The sequence below is a fragment of the Hyaena hyaena genome, unplaced genomic scaffold, assembly GCF_003009895.1.
Source record: "Hyaena hyaena isolate Hyena2069 unplaced genomic scaffold, ASM300989v1 scaffold_296, whole genome shotgun sequence".
NCBI lineage: Eukaryota > Metazoa > Chordata > Mammalia > Carnivora > Hyaenidae > Hyaena > Hyaena hyaena.
The window spans coordinates 1,805,993-1,832,320 of NW_024080931.1; the positions used below are offsets into that span (position 1 = coordinate 1,805,993).

Below are 26,328 nucleotides of genomic sequence, written 5' to 3' on the forward strand. Positions count from 1 at the left end.
CCCCGGCCGGGACCTCCCTGGAACCCGGTTTGGGGCTGGGGTGGGGGGCCTGGATGATGGGGACAGCCAGCACACGGCCCCCTGCCCCCAGCCTCGGTTGAATGTGTCCCCCCCAGATTCACGCCCACCGGAGCCTCAGTACATGACCTTCTCTGGAAGGAGGGTCTTCGCAGATGATGTCGTACTGCCCGGGGTGGGGGGTGGGGGAGCAGGAGACACAGAATGTGCAAGCCCAGGCGGGACGCCGTCTACAAGCCAAGGGACCGCGGCCGAGCCGGCCCCGCCCACGCCCTGCCCCTGACTTCTGGAGCCCCGTACCCCAGGAATCGCACACACCCCGGATCCCATGTGGCAGCAAGCTGGGGGGCAGGAAGGGCCGACCCTGCTCTCCCGGCCCCAGGCCCTCAAGGAGCACAGAACACTTGGAAGCGGCTACATCCCACCCGGAGCAGCAGCCCCCAGAAGACGCGAGAGGCGGGTCATTCGATATGGCTTTATTTTCTGATCGTCCAAGTCCGTCCCCAAGCAGCCTGAGCTCTGAACAGTCGGCAGTCCCCGCCGCCCCCGCAGGAGGGACCCCACTGGGCAGGCCCTGCGGGAGACGGGCCAACGCCGGTCAGCTTGTCCTCCCCCAGAGGCCGCTGGGCTGGCAGGGCACTCAGTAAACAGTGTCTGGGGGAGACGGGCCACCCGCGGGGGGCGGGGCAGAGGCAGGGGAGCCTGTGGCCCCCCACCTGCCCCTCCCTGGGCCTGGGACAGGGACGGTCTGGCTTGGCGAAGGCAGGAGGCCCAGGGTGGAGACGGAGACCCAGCCCCTAGGAGTCCGTCCCGCCGTGAGCGGCGCGCTGGCTTCTGGGAAGAGCTGCGGGTGGGGGCACAAGGCAGGGAGCGGTGCCCCCCTCCAGACCCTCCAATAAGGTCTCCCTGGGGGCTGAGGCGGGCGCCCAGAGCCCGCCTCCCTCATGCTGACCCTTCCCTTCCCCTCAGCACAGAACACCTCACTGATTATATTGCTAATGAATCGGTTCGCCTGGGTCTCCCTGAGGTCAGTCTCAGCAGCACTGGAGGCCCCCTGCACCCCTCCTTTACAAGGGGCCTGATTTGTGGGGTTCAGGCCCAGACCTTCCTCTCCAGGTCCCAGGTCCTGGAAGGGCCGCCCCGCGGGCCCCTCGGCCGCAGCTTCTCCAGCAAAGGCTCTCCTGGACCCCAGCCTGGACGCTGCCCCAGAACACGCCCTCCGCCCCGCGGGTGAGGACAGAGAGCCTGAGGGAAGGGGCACGGGCCTAGGGCGCCTCCTCTCTCCCCCTGCTGCCTGCCGCCCCAGGGGCACGGGGTGCCGGGGGACAGGCCCAGTGCCAGGGCGCCGCGGGAGGGCGGAGGCTGGGAGGAGCCGGGGGCTTGGGGACCCGTGTTCTGAAGCCGCACCCAAGGTGAGTGGCTCCCCTCGGCCTCGGCCGGGGTGGGGGGCACCCAATCTCTGAGGGGCCGGCGCTGCCCAGCCGATCCTTATCACCAAGGGGAGGGGCGGCGCAGAGGACAGACGGGCGGCGTGGGCGGCCCCCTGCCCCTCAGCCTGCAGTCGCCGGTCAGTGTCGTGGGCAGGAGGAGGGACGAGCCCGGTGCCTTCCCGGCCATCCCGCAGCCCGTGAGCCCTGAGGGCCGCCTCCGGGGCGGGGGCCTCGTCCACAGACTCGTCCCCAAGTCCACGGCCCGGCCCCGGGGCCTCCACCAAATGCTCCTCCCAGAGTTCACGGGACAGAAAAGAGAAAGAGTCCCCCGGGTGTCACACAGGCAAGCTCTGTAATTCGGGTGCCGGCCGCTGCGGCGCGGAGGGGGCGGCGGGCGGCGCGTCACTGCGTCTTGGCCTTCACCAGCAGTCTCTGAACGGTTCTGTACAGGAGGTCGAAGTGCTGGGGGGGGCGGGGGGGGGCTCGAGTGAGGTCTGGGCCCGAGGGCCGCCTGGCGGTGTCGTGCTGCTGGGCAGGGTGGGCGGTGAGCACTCACCTGGCCGGTGACCCCCCCCCCCCGCCCAGCCCCCTCCCCAGCTCACCTGGACCGCCGTGTAGGCCATCCCGAGGTAGGCCCCGATGCAGACGGCCAACAGCAGGTCGAAGATGGCTGGCTTGACCCTGGGGGAGACCGGGGGGGCCGGCGGGGTCAGGGAGGGTGAGGGCGGCCTCCGTGTCCCTGGACCGCACACCGCGGGCGCTGACCCAGGGCAGCTCACCTGTATGCGTTCATCACCTGCTTCAACTGGTCGTAGAAGACAAACTCGGGGTCCCTGAGGAGAGAGCACGTCCTCAGCGGGGTCACCCAGCAGCCGGGCCACGTCCCCCAGAAACCAGACGGCCCAGAGGGCCTGAGGGCCCAGAAAAGGGGAGGGAGCACATGTGCGCAGAGCCACCACCCACCCTCCTGGGGAAGAACTATCTTTTATCCTGAAGTAGCCTCTTTCCTGTTGCTTTTCTGGTGTAAAAACGCAGTCTTTACAGATGGAGCAGGGGACTGTTAAGATTTTAAAGGTCTGGAGAGCATTTCCATAGAGAGGGCAAGCACGGTCTGGGAATCAGAGGCCCTGGCGCCACCGCTGTGGGTCCACCCTGACCTTCGGTTTCTTCTTCTGTCCAAGAGCTCTGACTCCTGGGCACACCATGAGTTGAGAGAAGGTCAAAAGTCAGCAAGGGAGGCCCAGCAGGGGATCTCCCAGCCCTGGCACCTGCAGGTTCCTCCTACCACACGGCCCTGAGGTGCTAGCTTGGCCCACATGGTCAGCTCCGATCAGAAAAAAGACAAAACCCAGGTGGCCCACGGTGGGGAGGAGTATCTGAGGGCAGACAGGGGACCGGGGAACAAGTCACTCGACACCAGAGCATGAAAGGACCAGAAGGTAGGAGGTGGTAAGAGCAGCCCAATTACCACAACATCGTTACATATGGATTTCACAGAAAGAAAAAAACTGGTTGGCATAAATATATCCCAAACGACGCGGGAGATACACTTACGCTAAACAAGGCCTGTTTACGTGGAACTCACATGTGATCAGACGCCTGCACTTTTCACTTACTGTTTTACTTCCTGTCTACTTCCACCCGCTCGATCTCGCAGGCAGGGTGGAGAGCCCCGGGGTGCCCGCCGGCTGGGGGGGGCTCACCGCTTGTCGGCCTTGATGTGGTGCTGCTTCACCTCCTTCAGGTAGCGGCTCAGGCAGTGCGCCAGCGTGCTGAGCAGCGGGCCGTCCTTGTCCACCAGCTGCGCGGCCCGGGGCTGGTGGGTGAGCCAGTCCATCACCGAGTCCAGCTGCTCCTGCTGGATCTGCTGCGGGGGGCGGGCCGCGGTCACGGGACCCCCACGTGACGCGCCCCGCCAGCCCCCAACCCCGCCTGCCCTGCCCCCCCTCCCTGGCCGGCCGTTACCATCTGCTCCGTGAAGACCGGCATGTCCGGGGGGGTGCCCTGTGGAGAGAGGGGCGACGCGCCCTGAGTCAGGTCGCCGGGCGGGGCGGGAGCTGGGGGGGGAGGGGGGGCAGGGGCTCACCTTCTCGGTCAGGTTGTAGATGACTCGGGTCAGGGCCTCCGCGATGAGCCTGGTGTTGCGGGTCAGAGTCTTCGAGTTGACCCGGGACCTTAGGGCAGGTGTGAAGAAAACACACATACGTATCGGAATCCACACGAGTTAAAATTTCCGATGATGATAAAAACAAAAAAAAAAGCCGCGGGCGCCGCCTGGGGGGGGGGGCGCTCTCCAGTGTCTGGCAGGAATGGCGGGTGGCTCTGGGCCTCAGTTTTGTCACCAGGACCGTGGTGGTGGCAGCGGAGCTTAGGTGATGCCCTGGGTCGGGTGAACAGTGTCCCCACATTCACGCCCACCCAGAGCCTGGGACGGGGCCTCCGCGGACGTGCCCCGTGAAGGGGGGCCGGAGTCCTTACACCAGGGGACATCCGCACACACACGGGACGCCCTCCTGCAGCCACGGAGGCTACAAAAACCTGGAAGATGAGCTCCGGTGCGCAACAGCGCGGTGCTGGGCCTCCCCAGGAGGGCAGACGATTAGCGGGCGCCCCAGTCCCTTCCCTGCTGCTCCCTCCGCCCCAGAAAGCCCTTCTCCCGGCTCATGCCCCTCCGGTCTGGCACTGCCTCCTCCAGGAAGCCTCCCCTGATGCCCCAGGAACGGTCAACACCCCTGCCAGTGCCTGCTCCCTCTCTGGGCCTCGCCCGCTGCCTGGCAGGGCCTCCTCCAAGACCAGCTTCTCACCCCCCAGCAGACATGTTCAGCAGCTGGGCTGGGCCCAGACCCATAAAACCCTGGCCCCACTGAGGGCCAACAGGCCAGAGGGAGCCATGAACGCAAAGTGAAGTCATAAAACGGCAGAAGCCAGAGGTGCCCAGGGTCTTGAAGAGAGACAGTGAGGAAGAAAGAGGTGGGGAGAGCTCCCCAAAGGAGGTATGAGACAGGGCACCACTGGCCAGGCCTCAGCACGGCCGTGCAAAGGCCCAGGGGCAGGATCTGCAGCGTCTGGGAAGCAGGGTACCGAGGTGCCCAGTGTCTGAGAGTCACGTGTGGGGTCTGGACATCACATATGGGGACCAAGGGACCCAAAACCAGTCACACGGCCTCCCGGCTGCTAACAAGGGTGGCGCTCGGTAACCTGACCCCAGGCCCCTGGCCCCCCACTCTGCTCCTGGGGTCCTCAGCTAACGCCTGCCCCTTCCCCACCCCACCCACATTTTGGCTTCATTTCCTCCAGGCACCTGCATCTACGGCGTCGCCCCTCAAAGACCATCCACAGCCGGCCGTGGACGCAGGGGAGGCCTCGGGGCCGCGCCTGTGCTCACCTCACGTCCATGATGCTGCTGCGCTGGCCGTCCCGGTGGCTCTCCAGATGGGACAGGGTGAAGGCGGGCAGCCGGCGGATGGCGAAGCGCTCGTGCTCCCAGGCCAGGATGTCCTCCGCCAGGTTGATCTTCTTGTGCACCATCGAGAACCGCACCTCCGGGAACTGGTGCGCGGCCACCTGTGCGGGCGGGCGTGGGGGGAGGGGGGGAGGAGGAGGCGCCATCAGGGCAACGCCCCCGCCCCCGGCCTCCCCCGCCAGCTCGGACCAGGGACGTTCCCACAGGGCCTTGAGAGCCAGGAGGGTGCCCGAGTCCCGCGTCCTCGGCGCCCGCATCCACAGAGCGCCTGATCGGAAGCTGCTGGACGGGACACGAGACGCCGGGAGGGGCCGGGACGCCAGGCGCCTACCGTCTCCAGCTCCCGCAGGAAGGCGTGCTGCAGCGTCCCCTCCCTGGGCGGCTTGGACACGTGCAGGTGCAGGCTGTCCCCGCGGCCCACGGTGTCCAGGCACAGGACGAAGGCCACGTTGTCCTGGAGCAGGCTGGAGTCTGTGGGGGCAGCCACAGCCGGTTGGGAGGGGTGAGGGGCGAGGGGCCCCCGCGCGGGCCTGGGCTCCCGTGCCCGCCCCCCGGGGGCCGCTCACCCGTGTGGTCCAGGTTGTCTTCCAGCCAGCGCTTGGTCCCCTGGTAGTTGAACTTGCCCCCTCCGGAAGCAAAGAACAGGAGGTTGAACCTGGCGGCGGGGATGGCGGGGTCAGCTGTGGGGGTGAGGCCGGGTCCCCAAGGAGGAGCTGCTCTCCCGCAGGCACAGTCCTGACCCCTCAGAGCGGGGCGTCCCTGCCCGGGCACGGTGGACTCTCTGTAGGGCGACCCCTCCCCCCCCCCAGCTCAGCACCAGGAGCTCCCCCAGCCCGACGACCAGAGATGTCCCCAGGCCAGAGCCTGTGTCCCTGGGGTGCAGGACCTGGGTGCAGATCAGGACCCTGGGCACAGTCACTCCCGGGGGTGTGCGCGCCCCCCGGCGGTCACGTACGCGGCGTGGGTGCGCTTATAGGTGTAGAGCCTGGAGAAGAGGCGGGCCAGCTCCAGCAGCACGGAGATGCCGCTCCCGTTCGAGTCCGCACCGTGCGACAGCCACTGTGGGCAGGGGCACACCGGGCCGGTGGTCACCTGGCCGCCCCCCTCCCCCGGCGGCTGGAGCCCACCCTGAACGGCCTGCACTCAGTCCCCGGCCGCGCCTCGCTCCCCTGCCCCACCCCTAGGACGACAGCACCCTGCTCCCCGCTCGCCAAGACTCCACCCCACGCCACCCCAGGAATGTGCCCCCCCCCCGCTACTGGGGGCGGGAGGGCAGTGCAGGCGCCCCCAGCTGTGAAGGGTCCTGACTCATCTACGTTCTATGATTTGAAGCAACCTTCCCAGCAGCGTGGTGTTCAGATTAAAAAACAAAATGGATCCTGCGCTAGGGCCTGGGCCCCCCCAGGTCACAGCCTGTAAACCAACACGTCACATGCTGATATACGAAAATTCTGGGAGAAAAGGCAACACTGCTCAGGGAGGGAACCAGACACGGGAGGCCACACGGGGTGTGAGTCCACGTGCGTGAAACGTCCAGAACAGGCTCCTCCACGGACGGGAGGGGGGCTCACGGGGGCCGGGGAGCAATGGGGTAGTGAGCTGATGGGAACGGGGCTTCTTTTGGGGGGATGGAACGTTCTGGAAGTAGATGTGCCTCTAAGTGTCCTGCACCGTACTAAGATATTTGCTTTGAGAGAATAAATTTCAAATGAATTACATCTCAAGGAAAGCAGGCAGGTGGACTTCACGGCAGGGGGTAAGGGACGAAGACAAAATAATCTGAAAAGACTGCGGGTCGGGCAGGAGGGAAATAACAGCGAGGCTGAGCGCTGAGGAGACTGTTCAGGCCTTGCCTCTGGCCCTGGCGGATCCAGGCATCGGCCTCCCAGGCGGGGTGGCCCTTGGGCGGCTGCCTGCCATCGCCGCGGTCACACGGCCAGCCTCACGCAGAGCTGCCACTGGCAACCTCTTTGGTTTGGACAGTATTTCTTTCAAAGCAAGACTTTCCTGATGAAGCCACAGGCATTGTTTACGAGCTGCTGAGAGTGAGCAGTGACCGTGACCTCACTGTGCAGGGGGCTCAGACAGCTTGGCACGGGGGTGGAGGGGGAGGCCCGCAGGGCGGCAGAGCTCAGCAGGCCCGACACCTCCCTCCCCAGAGGCTGGCTCAAGAGGCCTGCCCAGGACTCCAGGGCGCCCGCCACCCTCGCCGGCCGGGGGCCTGTGTCCCTGAGCTGTCTGTGCAGACACGAGGTTTGTGCTGAGGACCCGCTCCCCTCCTGGCCTGGGGTCTCCACCGAGCTGGCAGAGGGGCCTGCTGAGTGACCCCCAGTGGGAACCTGGGCGCTTTGCGCACATCCCTGCCCCTGGGAGGGGTCTTGAGGATCCTGGCACAGACGCCCTGGGCTCCATTTCTGGACTGGCCACCGATCTGCTGTGGGACCCTGGCCACGAGACCTGCTTCACGATGACACCCGCGCCCGGGATCCTCCTGGGCCCTCAGGCGGTGGGCGCTGCTGCCATGACCTAAGCTGCAGGGCACAGAGCCAGGCTGCGGCAGGGCTGGGGGTGGGGATGCCCGTGCCCCTCCCCCAAGTGCCGTGTACATACAGGGGCCACTCCGAAGGCATCATAGTGGGCCACGATGACGATGGTGGGAAGGTCTTCTCCGCCCAGCCCGGTCAGCCGGCCCTGCAGGGACACAGTCTGTGAAGGGCACGCTGGCAGGGGCCCTGGTCCCCGGAAACAGCCCGGAGGCCCCCAGGGGGCGGGGCAGTATCTCGAGCTCTGCTGGCTCGGTCATGGACGGTGCGTGAACTGATGGCTGTGGCCGTGTGCCAATAAAACTTTATTTACACATGGTCACGAGGCCCGCAGCACGCGGACTGCTGCTCTAGCTGCTTCCCCACCTGGAAACCCAGCCCATCTTTCAAAGGCTGAGCCCCAAGCCGCCATCAGGGTGGCGGCACAGCTCTGCTGAGGAGCAGACGCAGCCGTCAGGAACGCGGCCACGGGAGCTCATCGGGGCCCGGGATCCAGGTCCCGGTGCCCCGGCTGCGGGCCCAACAGCTGTAACCTGGCCCTCGCTGAAGTCACGTGGGTGACGCAGAACCAGCTCTTGTCAGCAAAGGCCTCAGCCTCCACTGCTCCCGTGCGAGGCCAGTCCCCGGCTGCAGAGGGGTCAGACGGTGCGGCCCGGGGTCCTTGCCGGCACACGGTGAGGCCCCGTCTATCTGACCCTCCCAACCAGAGGGTGAGCTCTGCGAGGGCCTCGGCTGTGTCGGGTGGGAGGCTGCCGTCCACAGCGAGGCATGGGCACACTGCCGACCCCAGCGGCTCGAACCTCCCTCCCCGACACACAGGCTGATCCTCGTTGGCTGGGAGCCAACGGGGGCTCAGGGTGAGTAGGAGGGCAGGCGAGCACACCTGCTTCCCCCCGGACAACAGGGCTGGCGGGGGCTCAGCGCACTGCAGAGCTTGCTAGAACCAGGGGCCTGGACGGCCAGCCTGGCAGGCTGAAACAGACTCCCGCCCAAATGGCGAGAAGAACCCACGAGATCCTGGGCGGCTCTGGCTGCTACTAACCCCCGGAACGCGCACCAGCTTCTGCTCAGCCCGACCTTCGGGAGCCCGATGACAAGGACTCTGCCCAAACTGCCACGATCCTTCGCAGGATTTTAAGAGGAGTCAATCTCATCAACTGCTTGGACCTGCGGCGCTTCCCCACACCCTGAATCGGCCTGCGCAGCCCCCCGCATCCAGGCCCTGCGGGCTGGCCCGCGCTGCCGGAAGCCCTGACTCTCCTCGCGGCCGCAGAGCTGGCAGCCTGGGCGTCCTGGAGGGCCCCGCACCGAATGGAACGCGCTGATTTTGCAGGCACCCGCTGCCCTAGCAGAGCCCGCCTCCCGCTGCGTCTAAGTGCCGGTCTGCCGCCCTCAGACCTCCCCGACCGCAGGGGAGTCCCTCAGGAAGGAAGGGCATCCTGCCCACCGCAGGGCTCCCCGTGCTCACGGAGAGGCACGCCGGTCACACACCTGAGGCAGACTCACTCAGTTCTGCAGAGGGGAGGGACCTGCACCCCAACCCGCACGGAGCCCGCACGCCCACGCCAGGCGCGGCCAAGCAGCCTTGCACCATCTGCTGTAAGCCACTGGGACTCGGCCCACAGAAGCCAAGCTTACACGGAGGACAGAGCCCAGCCCTAACACAGGACAGGGCGACCAGTGCACTCGGCCTCAGTGCTCACGGAGGGCCTCCTGGGCACCAGCACCTGCTCAGGCTCCCGGGACACCACAGAGGCTGACACGAACGTGGTCTCTGGGCACTGGGGCCAGCGGAGTGACATGCGGGGAGTGACACGCGGTCAGTGACACGCGGAGAGATCGCTGGAGAGGAAGTAAAGCCGCGCCACGGGAGGACTCCAGCCCCAGGTTAAAATCAATCTCTGGTTTTGCAGGCCGGTGGGGGGCCTCTGTGAGGGTCTCCCAGGCAGGCTCCAGGGGAACCTCGTCACTGGGGTGGGGGACACGACGGACACAGGGCACCATGAAGACAAGATGGCCCTCCCCCTCGCCACCCCCCACCCTGGCTCCACACAACTGGCAGAGCCTTCTGTCCAGGCCCCCCCACGGCTGCCGACATGGCGGAGATCAGGGCAGCGGAGTCAGGGTCTCCCCCGCCTAGACGCTCGCTTCCATGCCCACCGTAGGTGATTACAGGTGGAACTCTTTCGTGTCTGGCTTGCTGCTTTAATCAGCTACTTCAACATCCAGAACTCAGCTCTCTCCCAGCTGAGCTGAGCTGTGGACAACGGGGGGTATATGGCCCCATAAGGTCCTGAGAACACAGCCACGGAGGTATCATGGTATGATAAGCAGCAGCAGCCACAGGGGGAAGGGGAGCTCTCTGTGAGGCAAAGACAGCCAGTGCAAAGGCCCTGAGGCAGGAAGAGGAGGCTTGACGTATGGCTGGGGCTGGCAATGGAAGGCAGGAGATGGGCTGGGGGAGATTTGACCCAATTTCCCTATCAGAGGGAAAACAGATGGAGGGGAGCTCAGTGAGCCAGGGCGGCCCCCTCCCCGGGTCCCAGTGAGGCAGGCAGGGCTGGACACTTACCTCCACGCTGGTGATGAGCCAGTCGCTCACAGCCTTGCTCTGGACCCCGCTGGTGACCATCTGGAAGCCGTTGGCCGTGGCGGTGTGGAGCAGCACTGAGGACAGTGGAGGGGGCGTCAGGCCAAGCCCCAGGGAGGGGGGCAGGGCTGGGTCTAAGGCCGGCTGTATGCAGCACTGCCCCGTGGACCACGGCACGGCGTTGAGGACTGGGGGGCAGACATGCGCACCCTGGTGCTGGTCACTCACACGGGTGACCAGGGGAGGTCAGGCAGGTCCCTTCCCTGGCATCTCTGACCACCTTTGCCAGCGCTCACTTGACAGCCACCCGGCCCTGCTCTGAGCTCACAGAGGTCCCGTGTTTCCCCGTCTCCCTGAGGACGCTGCAGCCCCTCCCCGACAGACCCGGGGACAACGGGGACAGGGACAGAGTCCTCGGCAGGTGGAATAGGCGCCTGCGTTTCCCATAAACCATCAGAGGCTGAAGATGGGAGCCCCTCCCCCGGTGAGTGGTTCCCAGGGGTCTGCCAGCACAGGACTGGGGGGGTGGGTGTTGCATGCAGGGCCACGCACTCACCGTGAGCCCCGGCCCCTCGACGGGCCAGGACCCCACAGGCCGGCCCCAGCCTGCAGCCCCAACCTACCTTCGGCGGCGGAGGCGGAGCCCTGGGCGGCGGACGCAGCCTGCGTCTGCTCGTAGATGGACAGCAGGGCCTCGTCCTCCACGGCAAAGTACACGGGGACCACGGTCTCCATGGCCAGCATCTCAGGTTCGGTCTCCATGAATTGCTGTGGAGGAGACGCTTGTTTAGGGGCTTGGGGCGGGGCGTGGCTGTCCCAGGGGCACTCTCACCCCCCATGAGGCTGGGTGACGAGGCTAACGTCACACTGGGGAGGGCAGGGTGGGATGGGGGGGGCAGACGGGACAAGGACGGAGAGCCGAGTGAGGGGCAATGCCCATGGGGCTCCCAGGCGGTACCCATCAGGTTGTGAGGACGGAGGGGGAGCTGGCCACGTCTGGGGTCAGACCTGGGGTCACTGTGGGCCGGCCCCAGCCCCACGGGCCATCACATCCTCAGCTGTGAGTGGTCGACGATGGCGGCCGGCACCCTAGGCAGACGGCAGGGGCCTGCCCGTGGGGCACGAGGTGGTCGGGCTTTGGTAAGGCCGGGCCCTCCTCCCCTCCCCACACCCCGCCCGCCCCAGCCACCCCATACTCCTCTGCAAAAGCATCTTCATCAGGGTCCCTATCAGATGCCATCAGTTCAGAGCCGGTCCCCACCCTGGGACCCGGGAACATGGGGTGGGTCCCTCTCTGTGGGCTGTCACCATGGGGGGTGGGGCAGCACCCAGCCCCACCTTCCTGATGCCAGGAGCTCCCCAGTCGTGAGGAGCAAAGATGGGTCCCCCTGGGGCAACAGTGAAGGCCAACAGGCACCAGCCCACTTTCCGAGGGTCAGAGGGCGCAGGAGCGTGAGGCACTGGCCAAGGTCACACGGCTCGCTCCAAACCCAGTGCTCCTTTCCTGCAGAAGCATCTGGACCCAAGCCTGGGCGCCAGGCGAGGGTGTGGACTCACCCGCATGACATCCTGGGGCACAGCGGCCATGGCTCGCGGCAGGATGATGACCACGGCGCCGGCCGACTGCCGCAGGGCCTTCTGGTACTGCTCGTAGGAGAAGTCCAGCAGCCGCATGAGCACGCAGCGGCGACTCAGCACGTCCGCGTCGATGGTGCGGGCCTCCGTGTTGAGCACTGCATTCCGAGTGCCTGCAGGAGGGCGGGGAGGGCCTCCCTCAGCGGGGCGCCGGGGCCCCCACTTGGAAAGCACGGCCTCGAGGACCCCCGCGGTCTCGCCCCAGACACGTCCTGTCACTGGCCACGGGCACGACCACATCCACCAAGGCCAGCGGCTCACCGCCCACCCGAACCTGGGGGGTCACAGGGCCTCTGAGAACCGAGTAAGAGCCAAGACCCTCCTCCCCGGGCGCTGAGGGGGACGGAGCAGCATTCCTGGGCGCCCCCACTCGGTGCCAGGGGCCCGGGCGTCCCCAGACATGGCCCAGCGTCCCCCCCCGGAACAGGATCGCCCCAGGTTGGAGCCTCCACTCTACAGCCAAGGGCCATCTCTCACTCTCTTCTGAGAGCTGAAGACTGTTCCAGAAAGACAGGGAGAGAGCGAGAGACAGAGTTTCCAGGCAACTGAACCCCCCCCCCCCAAGAAGAGGTGAGAAGAGGTGGGTCGGAAGCAGGACGGCACAGAGAGCTTTTCTAGGGTCAACGGGGTCTCCCCCCGACACGGACACCTGAGCACGGGGCCCGGAGGGGGCACTGCGGGCGGGAGACAACCAGCCAGAAGCCACACGGACATTAAATGCAGACGGGGAGGGGCGCTGACAGCTGCGTGACCTTCCGCGGGCGCTCGGCCCCGTGCGTGGTGTGCAGCGGGCCCTCAGGTGGGAAAGGGGCTCAGGCGGCTCCCTGAAAAAAAATCCCAACTTTTACATCAAACCACCTAAACAGCAGAAATAAACAATGACTCCAAAATGCCTCAAGACCTGCAGTCCGACCCAGGATGCCCAAAACAAGCAAATCATTCCTTCCGGGGAGGGGGGAGGGATGGCCCCGGGGCCTCCTGTCTGAGACCCTGACAGAGAGCCTGACCTTGCCGTCCAGAGGTCAGAGCTGCAGGGTCAGGCGTCCACATGGACGCTCGGCTACAAATGCCTCGAGCCCAGGGCCAGCCCTGGCCTCACCTCTGCTTTGCAGGGACGAGGCCTCCAGGGAAAGCAGGCAGCCTGGGAAGGGGCTGGCCAGGGGAAAGGGGACGGCGTCCCAGGTGGGAAAGGCAAGGCCACCTTGGGAGAAGGGGGCCTGTGACCCATGTCCCCAGGGCTGGGGGCGGGGCGCTCCCTGTCTCCAGCCCCCAACCCTCCAGGGGTCTTTTCCCTGATTCAGGCTACACTGCGGAAGCCCCCAGGGAGCCCCCAGGAGGGCCGAGCAGGGCGAGAGCAGCAGGACCTTCAGGACGTCCTTGAAGCTCTGGGCGCGCCGGGAAGGCCCCGCCCTGTGCCCCTAACGGGTGGACACACAGGCCACCTGTGGAGCCTACTGTGTGCATCTACCTGGCCTGATGCTCCCTCACAGAACCAGGGAGATCAGAGATGGGTGGAGGCGGGCCCCCAATGCCCCCCAGATCCCCAGGGTCCCAAGGGCAGAGACCCTCTGCCGACACGAAGCTGAGGCTGACGCAGCTACCCTCACCATGAGCCCTGGACGGGAAGAGGTTGGGCTCGGGGCAGATCACAAATGGGCCCTGGACGCCAGGCCCAGACCCAAGCGGGGGTCGCAGACGGCTCTACCCAGGGCCCAAAGACCAAGCCCGTCACCTTGCTGGCCACACACCCCCAGCCCCGTCTTGAGTCCTCAGTTCTGCCGCCAGAGACGCACGCCAACCACCGGGCAGGGCTGTGTGCCAATAAAGCTTTATTTACAACAGAGTGGAGGAGCCTGACGGGGCGCTGGGTGCTCGCGTCCCCACCTCCCAGGGCCTCGCCTCAGCCTCAGGGATCAAGTGAGGCCACTAAACGCAGCAAGGCCCGCGCGCCAGGGCTGTTAAAGTGACCTGTCACCCAGGGAGGGCCAGAGTCTGCCTGGCATCAGGGGCACAGTCACACCCATGGCCTTGTACCCGACGGGGCCGCCCTCAGCCCTGCTTGCGCTTCGGCACAAAGAGCACACGCCTTCCCTTCCCGGCAGCCAGCCTGCCTCGTTTCTCAAGAGGAGTGAACAGGAAGTGAGGAAAGACCCAGAGCAAGGATTGCAGCAGGAGGCGGGGAGCCTCAAGGCAGGGGGGCCCCTGCCGACACTGGGGATCCGGCGACCAGCGGTGACCCAGGCCAGGTCTCAGACACCCCGCTGGCCAGGCGAGGGCCGGGGCTCCCTCCAGTCCCGCCAGAACAAGACCCACAAGGGGTTCCCCCATCTCCCCAGGCAGGAGCAGCCTGGTGTGAGTGGCATGGGCTCAAGGACGCTCTGGGCCTCTGCCTCCTTGGGCTGCACACCTGACGCTCTCGGCTGAGACAGCCCCCCCTCCCCCAATCCCCCCGTGCTCACCCCCAGGGCCCAAGGTCTTTACTGATGCCATGCAGGGGAAGATGTCAAGCCACAACAACGAATGGGAGGGAATCCCAGGATGAGGGGCGATGGACTCAGGGAAGGAAGGAGGAAAAGAAAGCCAGACGGGAATCCAATCGGCATGTGGTCATCACAGGTTCGAGGCTCTGGGCCTTCTGGTGCACATCCCTCCGGCGGCCGCCAGCCATCCTTGGCTATTTTGGTTTATCACAATTAACATGATGCTACAAACTGCCCTCCTCGCTTGCCTGAGCCACATCCATAGTGCCGAGTGGCCACCTGCGGCTCGTGGCTCCCGTGTTAAATGGCAAAGACACACAACACAGAAAGTTCCACTGGACGCTGCTGGTGGCCCTTCCCCCACCCGAATATGAAACTCCACAAACATGTGTCCAGGGTATCAGGGGCTCCGGGTCTTCCCTCCCATCCTCCAGAGTGGGGGCCTCGGGTCAAGATCATCCCTAACCCACGGTCTGCCCCCAATCTGCGCCCGTGGCACCCAGACAGGCAGAGCCGGGTCGTTCTCTGTGGAGGGTGTGTTGAGTCCCATCCCTGGTCCCACCCACTGGAGGCCAGGGGCACCCCCACTTGGGACAGCCGCAGAATCATCACCCAACGTCCCCTGGGAATCCATGGGGTTCAGGCTGGGCCTGAGATGTTCTGGGGGGGGGGGGGGAGTCCAAGAGGAGCCTGGGTCAGAGGTGAAAAAGACCAGAACTGGGGAGGAAGCTCCTTTATGAGGTGCTCAGACCTACACTTGCAGGGACCTAAAGCACCAAGCTAGGAGAAAAAAACACAGGCCAGAAGGTTCTGTAATACGGGATACAGCTACAGTTGGGCAGAGACGGGGGAATTTAGAATTTAGGCTTAGGGTCCGGGACCAGGACCTTGACAGAAGGGGCAGGAGGGGGAGCCGAGGAGCTGTGCTGGACCCCGGAGGTCAGGGAGAGATGACCCAGCAGGGTCACGGAGAGGGAGCAGGCAGGGTACCAGACACCCAGGGTGAGGAGGCTGGGCCAAGGAGGGGTGTGTGCACCAAAGGGACAAGACACAGGGTCTAAGGGACCCCACAAGCCCACAGGCATGGGGACTGAAATGGGAAGGATGGGGGTCCACGGCCTGGGCTAAGGAATCTGGCTCATGAGCCGGGACGTGCGGCCAGGTCTGGGTTAGAGATCAGGGCTCCTGAGCCCCGAGGGGAGCAGAATACTGGCACCGGACACGGGCACCGGGCGCCGGGCCGTGGCGGGGCAGGGCTGGTTGCAACTGCCCGTCGAGGGGTTCCGCTTGGCAGAAACCAAGCCAGGAGGCTCACCTCCACATCAGCTCCCGAAGCGGGCGCTCGGGGCCCTGGGCATAGCCCAGCGAGGATGGGCGCCGGGGTGCTGTCCCCGGAAGGGGGCCGAGGCAGTGCGGCTCCCGCCCCGCTGGGAATCCGAGGGTCCAGGAGCAGAGCGAGCTCGGCCTGAGGGTCGGAGCCCCGGGTTCGGGGGCCACGCCGCCCTCGCCAGGGGCGCGTGCGCCGAGGGCTCCAGGGGCACGGGACGGACAGGGCTCGGGGCACGCAGGCTCGGGCTCGGGCTCGTCTGCGGCTCGGCTAAGGGTCGGGTGGCCTAAGCGGGGTCTGCGGGCTGCACTGCAGCTGGCCAGGCGCGCGCGGCGGGTGCCCGGGCTCCGGGGTGCCCGGCGAGGCCGGGGTGCACGCACCGTAGGGCTGCCCCTGCAGGTCGTACTGCTGCATGCGGTACACGGTGAACTCGTGCGCCGCGTCGGCGGCCGGCAGCGGCGGCGCCACGAGCAGCAGCACGGCGGGCAGGAAGACGATGAAGCCGAGCGGCAGGCACGATGCCTTCAGCATGTTCTCCAGCACCTCGCCCGCTTCTTCCAGCATCCTGGCCGGCGGCGGGGCCGCGCGGGGCGGCGGCGGGGACGGGACGGCGGCGGCGGCGGCGGCTCCCGCGGACTCACCTCAGCATGGGTAGCCGCCGGGGTCCTGCGGGCGCCGCGCCGGGCAGCCCGCGCCTACTCCGGGGTCCTGCGGGCACCGCCACGGGCCGCCCCGCCCGCCGCGCCGCCTCCGGGGAGTTGTAGTCCTCCTGGCGCGCGCGGCGCCTCCTGGGAGTGGTAGGCCCCCTCTGTTCCTTCCCAACGGAGGACGCACGGTAGACTGTGGGGCTAGAACTGATGACGTTTCACATCAACTCCGAGTCCGAAAATACAGAGACTTAAAACAACTATTTGCAGTCGAACTTTCTCCAACCCTGTCTTTGTGGTAGGACGCGGGAGGCGGCGAGAGGCAGGGGGGCAGAACGCGATCTTTCGACCCGGAAGGAAGTTGGAATTAGAGACAGGAGTGGCCCACCCAGTGCGCGCAACCTCCTGGGAATTGTAGTCCTGTTAAACAGGCACAAGGGCTCATGGGAGCTGTAGTCTTCCTGGCAGAAGTCAGAAAATCCCTTAAAACAACCAAGGCACATAGATGCTAGACTCCGCGAGGGCAGTCTTTTGTCGGCTTCGTGCGTTAATGTATCCCCAGAACCCAGTGTGAGGCCGGGCACACAGCGGGTGGGCTATACCGTTTGGGGATGAATGAATGAATGAAAGAAGAAGAAAGAAATCATGATAGAAGTTTCCTAAAGGGATGGTGCAGTGGGTTATGGGACTTGTAGTCTGGAGGCTGGAGTTTGTGCAGGGTTGGTGATAGGATGATTTGTACTTAGGCTTGTTCATATTTGGGGCATATTCATAGTAAAAAAAATTTTTTTTTAATTTCTTTGTTCATAAATTTAACTGGGTGACCCATATTTGTTTTTTTCGAATCTCACAACCTTAAGATCCCACTGTCTGCCTGAGAGAGGTCTTAAGGAGCTTCCATAACCCATATCCCCTTGTACAGATGGGAAGACTAAGGCCACAAGATGCCGAACAGGAAGGCCCTGTCCCCCAGTGACTTGACATCTAGGCTCCAATTCGGCTCCTGGAGGATTTGGGGCGGGGAGGCTGTTGTGTACCAGGTTCGAGGTGGCATGTGTGCTGACTGACAGCGTTCCGGAGTCAAGTCTCAGTGCCGACCGACCCTTGCCAGCTGTGTGACCTTGCTTCATCTCTCAGAACCTCAGTTTCCTCAGCTACCTGATAGATGATAAATTATCAGATGCCCTTTTCCCAGCCTCTCCCACCTCTTCCTCCCGCCCAGGGGTAAGAAGTCAGCAAGATGATCCCCAGGGAACTGAGTCAGAAAGAGCTGGGCACACATAAAGTGCCCAGTAACCGCTGGGTGAAAATGCACCAGCTAGTGCAGCCTCCAGGCTGCTGCCTCTCCTATCTCTCCTCCCCCACCCTCCTGCAAGGCTAACACCTTCCTGAAATGATGTCTGGGGTTTGTCACCCGCAGAGTGGGGCCTTCGTGGGGGCAGGCACCAGGGTGCCTATGGGTGGAACCGTTGTGCCCAGAGTAGAGCCTGACACACTGTGGTGAAGTGAATGAATGAATGAATGAATGAGTGGAATGAATGGGAAGTGAGGACTCCGGTGCCGGCCCCTCCCTCCTGGTCCTGTCCCCTGCTTCCAGCCACCCCCAGGCCTCTCCGGGGAGTTGCTGGGCCTGAGGGGGCAGAGGCGGCCCGGAAGGACAGGGACCAGAGCTCATCGTGGCCCATGTGCTCTTCCCTCTGCCCCGTTCTCCCGGGTCAGGCTATGAAACACACGCACTCACCTGGGGGCAGCCCAAGAAACGGGCCTGAACTTGGCTTGGATGACAAGGCTTGGGCCCTAGAGCCGCTCGTGCTGCCTCCTCCCCTGAGCCATGGTTTTCCCGCCTGGAAAATGGGGAGATTCAACTATTCCCTAACAAGCAAGGATCGAGAAGGGCCACCTGCCCGGCCCCTTCTGAGGTGTGTGACCTTGGGCAAATTCCCTCATCTACCCGGTCCTCAGTTTCCCCATCTGTGAAATGGCGTTAACAGTGGTGTTTGCGTCCTAGAGGATTTCTGAGGGTTAAATGAGTTAATAAAAGAGCGACGAGAGCAGCGCGCCAGGCACTGAGGAATATACAAGCCTTTGTTGTTACTGCTATTCATTTAAAAACACAGCTCGTGACAGTTTGAGGGTCTCTATAGGCCGCACCTTATGAGCGTGCCCGGAGGCCAAGCGCTAGCAGTACCCTCGTTTTGCAGGAGGCAGCTGAGGCCCGTGGTGGGTGGCAGAGCCGGAAAATGATAGCAGGTTACAGACGCTTGAGCCATCCAACCGGCAGAAGTCAGGATCCTGGGACCTGCTGCTGGCAGGGAGGGGGCCGGGGTGGGGAAGAGGGAGAGGAAGAGGTTTCTGAGGCTCCGAGGAGGGCGTGCTGTTGGGGCCACTTCTCTGGACTCTGGTCACAGCAGTGACTCAGACACTACCACAGTCTCCCCACTCCCAGAGCTGACAGCCCAGGGGAGGCAATGGATGAGTGACCAGAAGCGGTCACACCTGCAGTTTGTGTGGGACGTGCAAGCAGCTGTGGGAGCTGAGAGGAGACCTAGAGAGGAGGGGAAATCAGGGAGGACTTCCTGGAGGAGGTGATCCTAAAGCCGAGACCCACAGAGGCGGCGGGGCCAGCTCACATGGGCCCAGAGCACAGGCTGACAGATTCAGGGTGGCCCAGGCTCCACTCACCGCAGATTCCACAAGACCCTACCCCGCTTGCTGCTGTCACCAAGCAACGTGACAATAAGAGCCAGAAAAATATAAGAACATCCAGTTTATTGTGCGCCTGGCCACAGGCCTGCAGTTTCTGTGCAACAGAAATCTCTGCGATGATGGAAATGTCCTGCATCTACACCATCCCCAACAGTGCCCACGAGCCACATGTCACTGGGGAGTGCTTGAGATGTGGCTGGCGTGACTGGACACCATGGGCTGAATTGTGTCCCCTCAGAGCTCACATCTGAGTCCTCAGAATGAGACTGGACTTGGAGAGAGGGTCCTCACGGAGGTGATCGAGCTGAGAACTCAGTCTGTGCCGAGTGCCGTGTGCCGTGGCACCTCCAGCCGACCGGTGCACCGAGAAAGTGAATTTTAAAATTTCATCTCATTTCCGCTCATCGTAAACGGCCGGCCGCGGCTAGCGTGTCCACGCACCTCACCCCTCGTCGTACGAGGACGGGACCGAGGGTCAGAGAAGAGCCGCCGGTGCCCACGTGGCAGGCAGGTGCTGCCCCCGCTGGAACGTGGCAAGCCCGAGGCAGGAAATTTGCAGAGAGGGAACTTGCTACGAGCTGAAAGTGGCTGCGCACTGAGGACGTAGCCCTGCGCTGTCCAGCGTGCTTGCCGCGAGCGCCACGGGCTATTTAAACTCAAACTAAGTTCAGTTCACCGGTGGTGCTGACCGCTTATCAAGTGCTCGACAGCCACGGGGCTCCCGGAGTGGACCTCACCTCCCCACCAGTGGCAGAGGCTTTGTCAGATGTGCTCGGCACCACGTGCCCTGGTGAACGCCGCCTGCCATGGGCTCCACCCGTTATAGGCCCATTTTACAGGAGAGAAGGGCAAGGCAGTTAGTGCTAAAGGGAGCTCTGGGGGCACCTGCGTGGCTCAGTCGGCTGAGCGTCTGACTCTTGATTTCAGCTCAGGTCTTGATCTCAGAGTTGTGGGTTCGAGCCCCACCCTGGGCTCCATGCAGGGCGTGGAGCCTACTTAAAAAAAAAAAGAAGATGGAAAAACCAAAAAAACGCTATTGAAGCTGTATAACTAGGAGATGAAGTAAACTTTTAAAAATAATAATAATAAATAAAGGGAACTCTAAGAAGTGGACAATTCCCCGAGGTCGGGAGGGCCAGGCGGCTGGGCCTCTGTCGGCCCGCAGATGGGGCCCCCACGAGGTGCAGAGCCCAGAGGCGGGGAAGAGGCTGCGGGGGCCCAGGATGAGAGATGGGGCAGGGAAAGGGGAAGTGAGAGAGAGGGGCGCCGGCCCCACCTGGCAGCCCAAGGCTCTCATGCTTGCACACGCGCGTGCACACATGGAGGAGCCTGTGCACACACAGACACGCCCGCACACCCTCTTGGCTCCCCAGGCCCATGCCCGCCTCCCTCCCTCGCACACACATGCACCCTCACTGTGCCGCTCCCCGGACCCCCACGGACGCACGGCCCTCCCTGGCCACGGGCACACCTCCCCGCCCGCCGCCGGCTGGCCCGCAGCCCCACGCCCACACGTGAACAAGAGGGAGGCTGGGATGAACCATCACTGAACTTCCGTGTTGCCAGGAGGTCAACCCCACAGCTTCCCCTTGCAGCCTGGGCGCCCCCTGAGGCCGGGGAGGGGCCGCGACTCCCTGGGATGATATGGGAGCTGGGGGTGTACACAGCAGACCCTCATCCCCGCTCCGGAACCCTCCCTGCCCCAGTGAGCAGTCACCTCCTTCTCCAGGGAGACCACCGGACACACCTGCTCGGCGTCAGCAGGCCTGGGCGCTGTGAGGAGGACCACAGGACCTTGGGACGCACCCCGGCTGGCTGCCCTGTTCCCGCCTCTCCACTGGAGCCCCCTGCTCACTCCCCTGCTGTGGCTCAGATGCTCCGCACGCTGGAGATGCTGGACAGAGGCTCTCGCATCCGGAAGCTGAGCGACCGGGAGCCCCGGAAGCTGTCCCTGGGCCTCAGCGAGCTGTCCGTGGTGGAGGCTTCAGAGTGGGCCTGCGCGGCCTTGGCCAGGCAGTCCCCGGGCCCCCGCAGGCCCAGCCGGAGACACCCGCAGCAGAGGAAGCTCAGCACGGCCTGGCACACCTCCCGGCTGCGGAAGGAGTAGATGAGGGGGTTGACGGCGGAGTTGAGCACGGCCAGCGCCAGGATCCAGTCCATGCCCCTCAGGTACTCCTGCGCCCAGTCGTTGGAGCTGAAGACGTCGGCCAGCAGCAGGCCGAAGAGCGGGCCCCAGCACACCAGGAAGGCCACCAGGATCATGAGCACCGTGTTGAGCAGCCGGCGGGCCTTGCGGCGGGCCAGCACCCGGGGGGCCTTCTGCCCGTTGGCCCGCACCACCCGGAAGATGGCCCCGTAGAGCACCATGATGGCGGCCAGGAGACAGGCGAAGACGGCCACGCAGAAGAGGATGTACTCCTTGGAGTAGAGCGGCAGCAGGCTGGAGCAGCGCGGGAAGGCGCACACGCAGTTCCAGCCGAGCAGCGGCAGGAGGCCCAGGAGCGCGGCCAGCACCCAGCACAGCCCGATGAAGCCGCACACGCGGCCCGTCTGGCCGGCCCCGCTGCTGCCCAGCGGCCGCACCATGGTGGCGAAGCGCTCGCCCGCCGTGAAGAGCAGGCTGAAGGTGGAGGCGGCCAGCGCCATGAAGAGCAGGCCCTCGCGCAGGAACCACTGGGCGGGCGCCAGCAGGAAGGTGCGGGCCCCGGACAGCAGCACGTTGGCCAGGTAGGCGACGCCCGTGAGCAGGTCGCTGAGCGTGATGTTGACCAGGCAGTAGTAGACCCAGCGGCGGGACCGCATGTGGGTCACGATGGCCACCAGCACCAGCAGGTTCTCCAGCACCACCAGGCAGCTCATGGCCACGAAGAGCCCGCGCAGGCCCCCCAGGGCCCCCTCGTCGGGCCCGCCGCGCCCCGCCAGCCGGCCCGAGTGGTTGTAGTGCAGCACGAGGAGCCGGCTGTGCCCGCTGGCCGCCAGCTGCTGGCAGGACTCGGCGGCCACCGCCGGGGGCCCCGTGCTGTTCATGGCGGGTCCCCTGGGACAGACTGCGCCCCGCGGCGACTCACCCCTGGGCAGGGTGGGGCCGCTCGCCTTGCCTGGCCTTGGTTTCCTGTTATTTGAAATTTCCTGTTATGTTCAAGGTACCCCCAGCTGGGGGTGAGGCCGGGGACAGGGAGGGGCATCCCAACGGTCGGGAGGGTGAGGCGGGGGGCCCCTGCCGCGACACCCTATCTGCGCCCCCTTGTGCTACTGACAGCCGGGGGAGGGGGGAGGGCCCAGAGGGGAAGGGAGACGGGCCCCTCCAGGCACGCGCCACCCTCTCCCGGGCCGGGCACCTCCCCTGCCCCCACAGGCTACCGCCTCCAGGATCCTGTTATTCTCCAAGCCTGCCTGGCACACAGTGGGTGCTTAATAAGTGTGTTCAGTGACCGCCCACACACGAGCACCCCCAGATACCTCATGGAAGGCATAGGCACATCTCATTTTATTCCCCTGACAGGGCCGGGCCTGGCCTGCTGTATACCGTCCACAGAAGGGGAAACTGAGGCCTGGAGAGGCGAGGCCCGCTGTCCCCCGTCGCCCAGGAGAACACACAGGTGGAGGGGGACACCCAGACATGGACACGTGTAGGTCTCGGCCGGGACCCTCGGGATTGCCGCTCCTGTGGCTGAGCCGGGGCCGCTCCCCTCACCCCTGGAGGGGAGGGGGTGGCACGAGTCAGGCCTGTCGTGGGGAATCTGAGTGGGGATCCCCAGATTCACACAAGGGGCTCCAGCATCCCCGCAAGTCCCGGCAGTCGCCAGACAGGCCGAGGGCAGACCAGCCTCAACCCTTCCCGTTGTTCAGTGTTCAGCCCTGGGAGCAGGGCAGGTCCAGAAAGCCACAGATACAGGTGCTGCCTGGGGAGGCAGTCGTGTCTTGTCCCTGGAGGTGACCAAGCAGGTCTGAGGAGGAGGTTGTGGGAACAGGGCTGCCGGGCCGTGGGGTTGTGAGGCTGAGGAGGGGGACGTGCAGCTGAGTCTCGCTCAGGGAGCACCCCAGATCCCTGAGAACGGAGCCTCAGCCTCAACTTCACAAGGAACCACCCAGCTCAGGCACATTCACAGAGGCACTGTGTGTACTGAGGCTGAGCCTAGACCTTGAAATAATCCCTGATCCTGGACTCAGCCCTGATCTCAGGCTCAGCTCTGATGTCAGACTGAGCCCTGATCCTGAACTGAGACCTGAGCCCAGACTGAGCCCTGATCCTGGACTGAACCCTGATCCAAGTCTCAGCCCTGATTACAGACAGAGCCCTGATCCTGGACCGAGCCCTGATCTCAGGCCCAGCCCCGAAACCAAACTGAGCCCTGAGCCCAGGCTCAGCCATGATCTTGGGCTTAACTCTGATCTTGGACTGAGCTCTTAGCCCAGATGGAGCCCTGAGCCCAGAATGAGCCCCGAGTCCAGGCTCAGCCCTAACCCTAGACTGATCCCTGACCCCAGTCTCAGAGAGCAAATTCAGGACTACAGTAAATGTTACGAGAGAGCAGAGCTTGACTAACAAGGCCAAGCTATCCAACAAAGACCCTCTGCCACGTTTTGCCTGCTGCCTGCGGAAGGCCGTGTGTGCACTGCACCGTATTTAGTCTCACAATTATCCCCAGGCAACAAAAGAGCACTACCCCATCTAGAAACTTCCCCAGAGACACAGCTCTAACCGTGCACGAGCATGCATGCCAGAGGTGATTCACGGTTGCTTGTGAAGGCAAAATATTAGCAGCAGCCCACAGGCGCACCCAGGAGAGAGGCCGATGGCGATGCTGCCAAGTTCGAGGAGTACCACGCAGCTGCGACCAAGAGGGAGCGAGCGGCTGGGAGCGGCCTGGCCTCCGGGACGTGGGGTTAAGTGGGGAAAACACAAAAGGCTATAGGTAGTATGCTGCCTTCTGCAAAACAAAGAAGGGGAAATAAGATAGACACATATCTGCTGGCTTTTGCAAAAGAAACACGGGACAGATAAACCAGAAACCAATGAAATTGCTTCCCTCCGCGGGGCGGGTAGAGTTGAAATGGAAAGAGGTGGGACCGACTCCCTCTGAACGTTCTTCAGCCTTCACACTCTGTGTATGCCTTCTATGTCCTACGATGACATTAACTCAACAGGGTGCGGGGGAAACGCTTGAGGAGCTGGATCAGAAGTGCAAAACAGCTGAAAACCATGCCTGCCCAGAAACAGAGCAGACCCAGCCTGTGCAACTTCTGGGCACGGCACTAAACACAGAAGGAACTGACAAAAAAAAAAAAAAAAAGTGGATGTTGTTTGGTACATGAGTTTTCAGGACTGGCAGGGTGTAGTAATTCTGAAAGTCTCGTGTGTATTATGGGACTGAGCGAAGTGGCAAGGCTACTGATGTCATTACGAGAGGTCTTCGGCGGGGGGGGAGAGGATGTCAACGTGGAACAGAGCACTCGAAACAACCCTGGAGGGAGCGGATCCGCGTGGACTGTGATGAGTTATTTTAGTTTATTGTTTTAAGTTTATTTATTTTGAGGGGGAGAGAGAATCCCAAGCAGGCTCCACTCCATCAGCACAGAGCCCCACGTGGGGCTCGAATTCACAAACCGTGAGATCATGACCTGAGCCGAAACCAAGAGTCAGGTGCTTAACCGGCGGAGCCACCAGGCGCCCCAGGCCCCGTGGTGATTTAAACAAAAAATCTATTTCATAGCTCTGTCCACTGAGACAAGCCAGTAACAACAGTTACATCTGGCGCCCAGATCCTGCCTTTTGAATACCGCCTGCAGGGCTCCTGGGGGAAACGGCCGGTTCCAGGGGTGGGGGCGGGAGAGCGCCACGGGAGTCTGCAAGTTCACGGTGTGCCAGGAGGTCAGGACGGGGACCTGTCAGAGGCATGGGGGCCAGGCTGACGGGGCGGCCGCCGCCCAAGCCCAGAGCGATCTGGGCCGCCGTACTGGGTGACCTCGAAGGTGGGAGACTGGAGTAGTGGGTGGGCACCAGTGGCGGGGGGCGGGGAGCAGGGGGAGGGGCAGCTAGGGTTTGATGGGGACAGAGTTCGGCTTCACAAGAGGTGAATGGCTGCACAGCGTTTGGGATGGTTTAACGCCACTGAAGTTAACGCATTTAAAGTGATTAAGGTGGTCAGTTCTATGTTGAAATGGTTTTATAACAATAAAACCGGTTAGGAAAAATAAAAAAGAGAAGAATCTTTCCATGTGATCCGGCCTCTCCCCTGGTAGACGTCCCCCCAGGGAGAGTCAGGGCAGCCATCACGTGTGACCTCGACAGCAGTAACTGGCCCAGGCAGTTCGATGACTGGGTGGAATGACTGGGGAGCAGGGCATTTGCATAATCTCAAAGCATCTTCCCACGGATTACTTTTTCTCTCTTTTTTTAAAATGTTTAGTTTTGAGGGAGAGAGAGAGACAGAGTGTGAGTGGGGGCGGGGCAGAGAGAGAGGGAGACACAGAATCTGAAGCGGCTCCAGGCTCTGAGCTGTCAGCACAGAGCCCGACGCGGGGATCGAACCCACAAGCCGTGAGATCATGACCTGAGCTGAAGTCGGACGCTTAACCGACTGAGCCCCCCACGTGCCCCCCAGAGTACTTTTTAACTGTGAAGAGAACAAACGTCTCCCACCAGAAGCCCGGAGGATGTGGTGTTAACATCCCCGGGAGTGTGGCTCACGGGCATCGTGCCTTCCTGATGGGAGGCGCCCCTGGGGACCGGTCACTGCTCGGAGATTCCCACCGGAGGTGCGTGCCAGCCGACAGACTCACCCTGAGTCACATCCCCCAGAAAAGTGGCCTGTACACTTTCCAAAGAGTTGAGGTCAAGAGAGGTCGTGAGCGATAGCCTTGGATCATAGGAGAAGCAGGATGCATGGAATCAAGTGCAGCGAGTGATCCCCAGACCGGGACGGACGCTGTGTGGGGGAAGGTGCTGTAAAAGTCAACCCCGGGACGTCTGACGGGATTTTCACTGGGGCTGTCGATTGAATAACATTATTCCGTCAGTGCTAGATTTCCTGAACTTGACCATCACCCTTGGCTTGCATATCTGGAGGTGTTTGCATAGGAAATGCATGGTGCTTTGGAGTAAAGGTTCGTGATGTGTCCAACTCACTCTTAAACTATTTAGAAAAATTAAGAAAAAAAAGGTTTTCTATAGAACATATTACATACCCTTAGGATCCGTGTCCAGCGAGACCCAAAGCAAAAGGTTAACCACGGGTGTATCTGGGAGTTAGACTTTTTCTGCAAGGGGCCAAATAGTAAATGTTTTCAGCTGTGCGGCCCAGACGGTCTCTGTCACAATTACTCAACTCCGCTGTTGTAGTGGAAGCTGGCAGGGACAATATGTAAATGAACTTGGCCTTGTGCCAATAAAACTTTATTTGCCAAAGCAGGCGGAGCGCAGGCCGGTGGTGGATCCCTGACCTAGATGAAGGGTATACGGGAGTTCACTGTCATCGTTTCGCAACTT

General features: G+C 63.4%; 2 protein-coding genes across 3 annotated transcripts; both read right to left on the bottom strand.

Annotated features, from left to right (window-relative positions):
- Positions 1-1,748: 1,748 nt before the first annotated feature.
- On the bottom strand, positions 1,749-16,132 carry NCLN (nicalin). Of its 2 annotated transcripts, none has more exons than XM_039247533.1 (15): positions 15,867-16,132; positions 11,602-11,792; positions 10,668-10,812; positions 10,027-10,121; positions 7,522-7,602; positions 5,867-5,970; positions 5,478-5,566; positions 5,243-5,382; positions 4,834-5,012; positions 3,535-3,622; positions 3,414-3,452; positions 3,152-3,312; positions 2,228-2,281; positions 2,051-2,129; positions 1,749-1,910 (listed from the first exon to the last, which is right to left on the bottom strand). In XM_039247533.1, the coding sequence occupies exons 1-15, from the start codon at positions 16,048-16,050 to the stop codon at positions 1,851-1,853; spliced, it is 1,689 nt and encodes a 562-aa protein (XP_039103464.1). In that variant the 5' UTR covers positions 16,051-16,132; the 3' UTR covers positions 1,749-1,850. The 2 variants fall into 2 exon arrangements, with proteins under 2 accessions (XP_039103464.1, XP_039103463.1); XM_039247532.1 differs by having other exon boundaries at positions 3,152-3,315.
- Positions 16,133-20,379: 4,247 nt separating this feature from the next.
- Positions 20,380-21,917, bottom strand: S1PR4 (sphingosine-1-phosphate receptor 4). The gene has a single exon (XM_039247534.1). The coding sequence runs from the start codon at positions 21,864-21,866 to the stop codon at positions 20,709-20,711; it is 1,158 nt and encodes a 385-aa protein (XP_039103465.1). The 5' UTR covers positions 21,867-21,917; the 3' UTR covers positions 20,380-20,708.
- Between the last annotated feature and the right edge of the window lie 4,411 nt (positions 21,918-26,328).

What these genes read in the sequence shown, in the direction of transcription:
- NCLN (XM_039247532.1), bottom strand. Translation starts at nt 16,050, where the DNA reads ATGCTGGAAGAAGCGGGCGAGGTGCTGGAGAACATGCTGAAGGCATCG. An exon ending in TCTACAACCTGACCGAGAAG is followed by an intron (nt 3,453 to 3,534) that starts GTGAGCCCCTGC and finishes CTCTCTCCACAG; the next exon opens with GGCACCCCCCCGGACATGCC. An exon ending in CACATCAAGGCCGACAAGCG is followed by an intron (nt 2,282 to 3,151) that starts GTGAGCCCCCCC and finishes CTCTCTCCTCAG; the next exon opens with GGACCCCGAGTTTGTCTTCT.
- S1PR4 (XM_039247534.1), bottom strand. Translation starts at nt 21,866, where the DNA reads ATGAACAGCACGGGGCCCCCGGCGGTGGCCGCCGAGTCCTGCCAGCAG.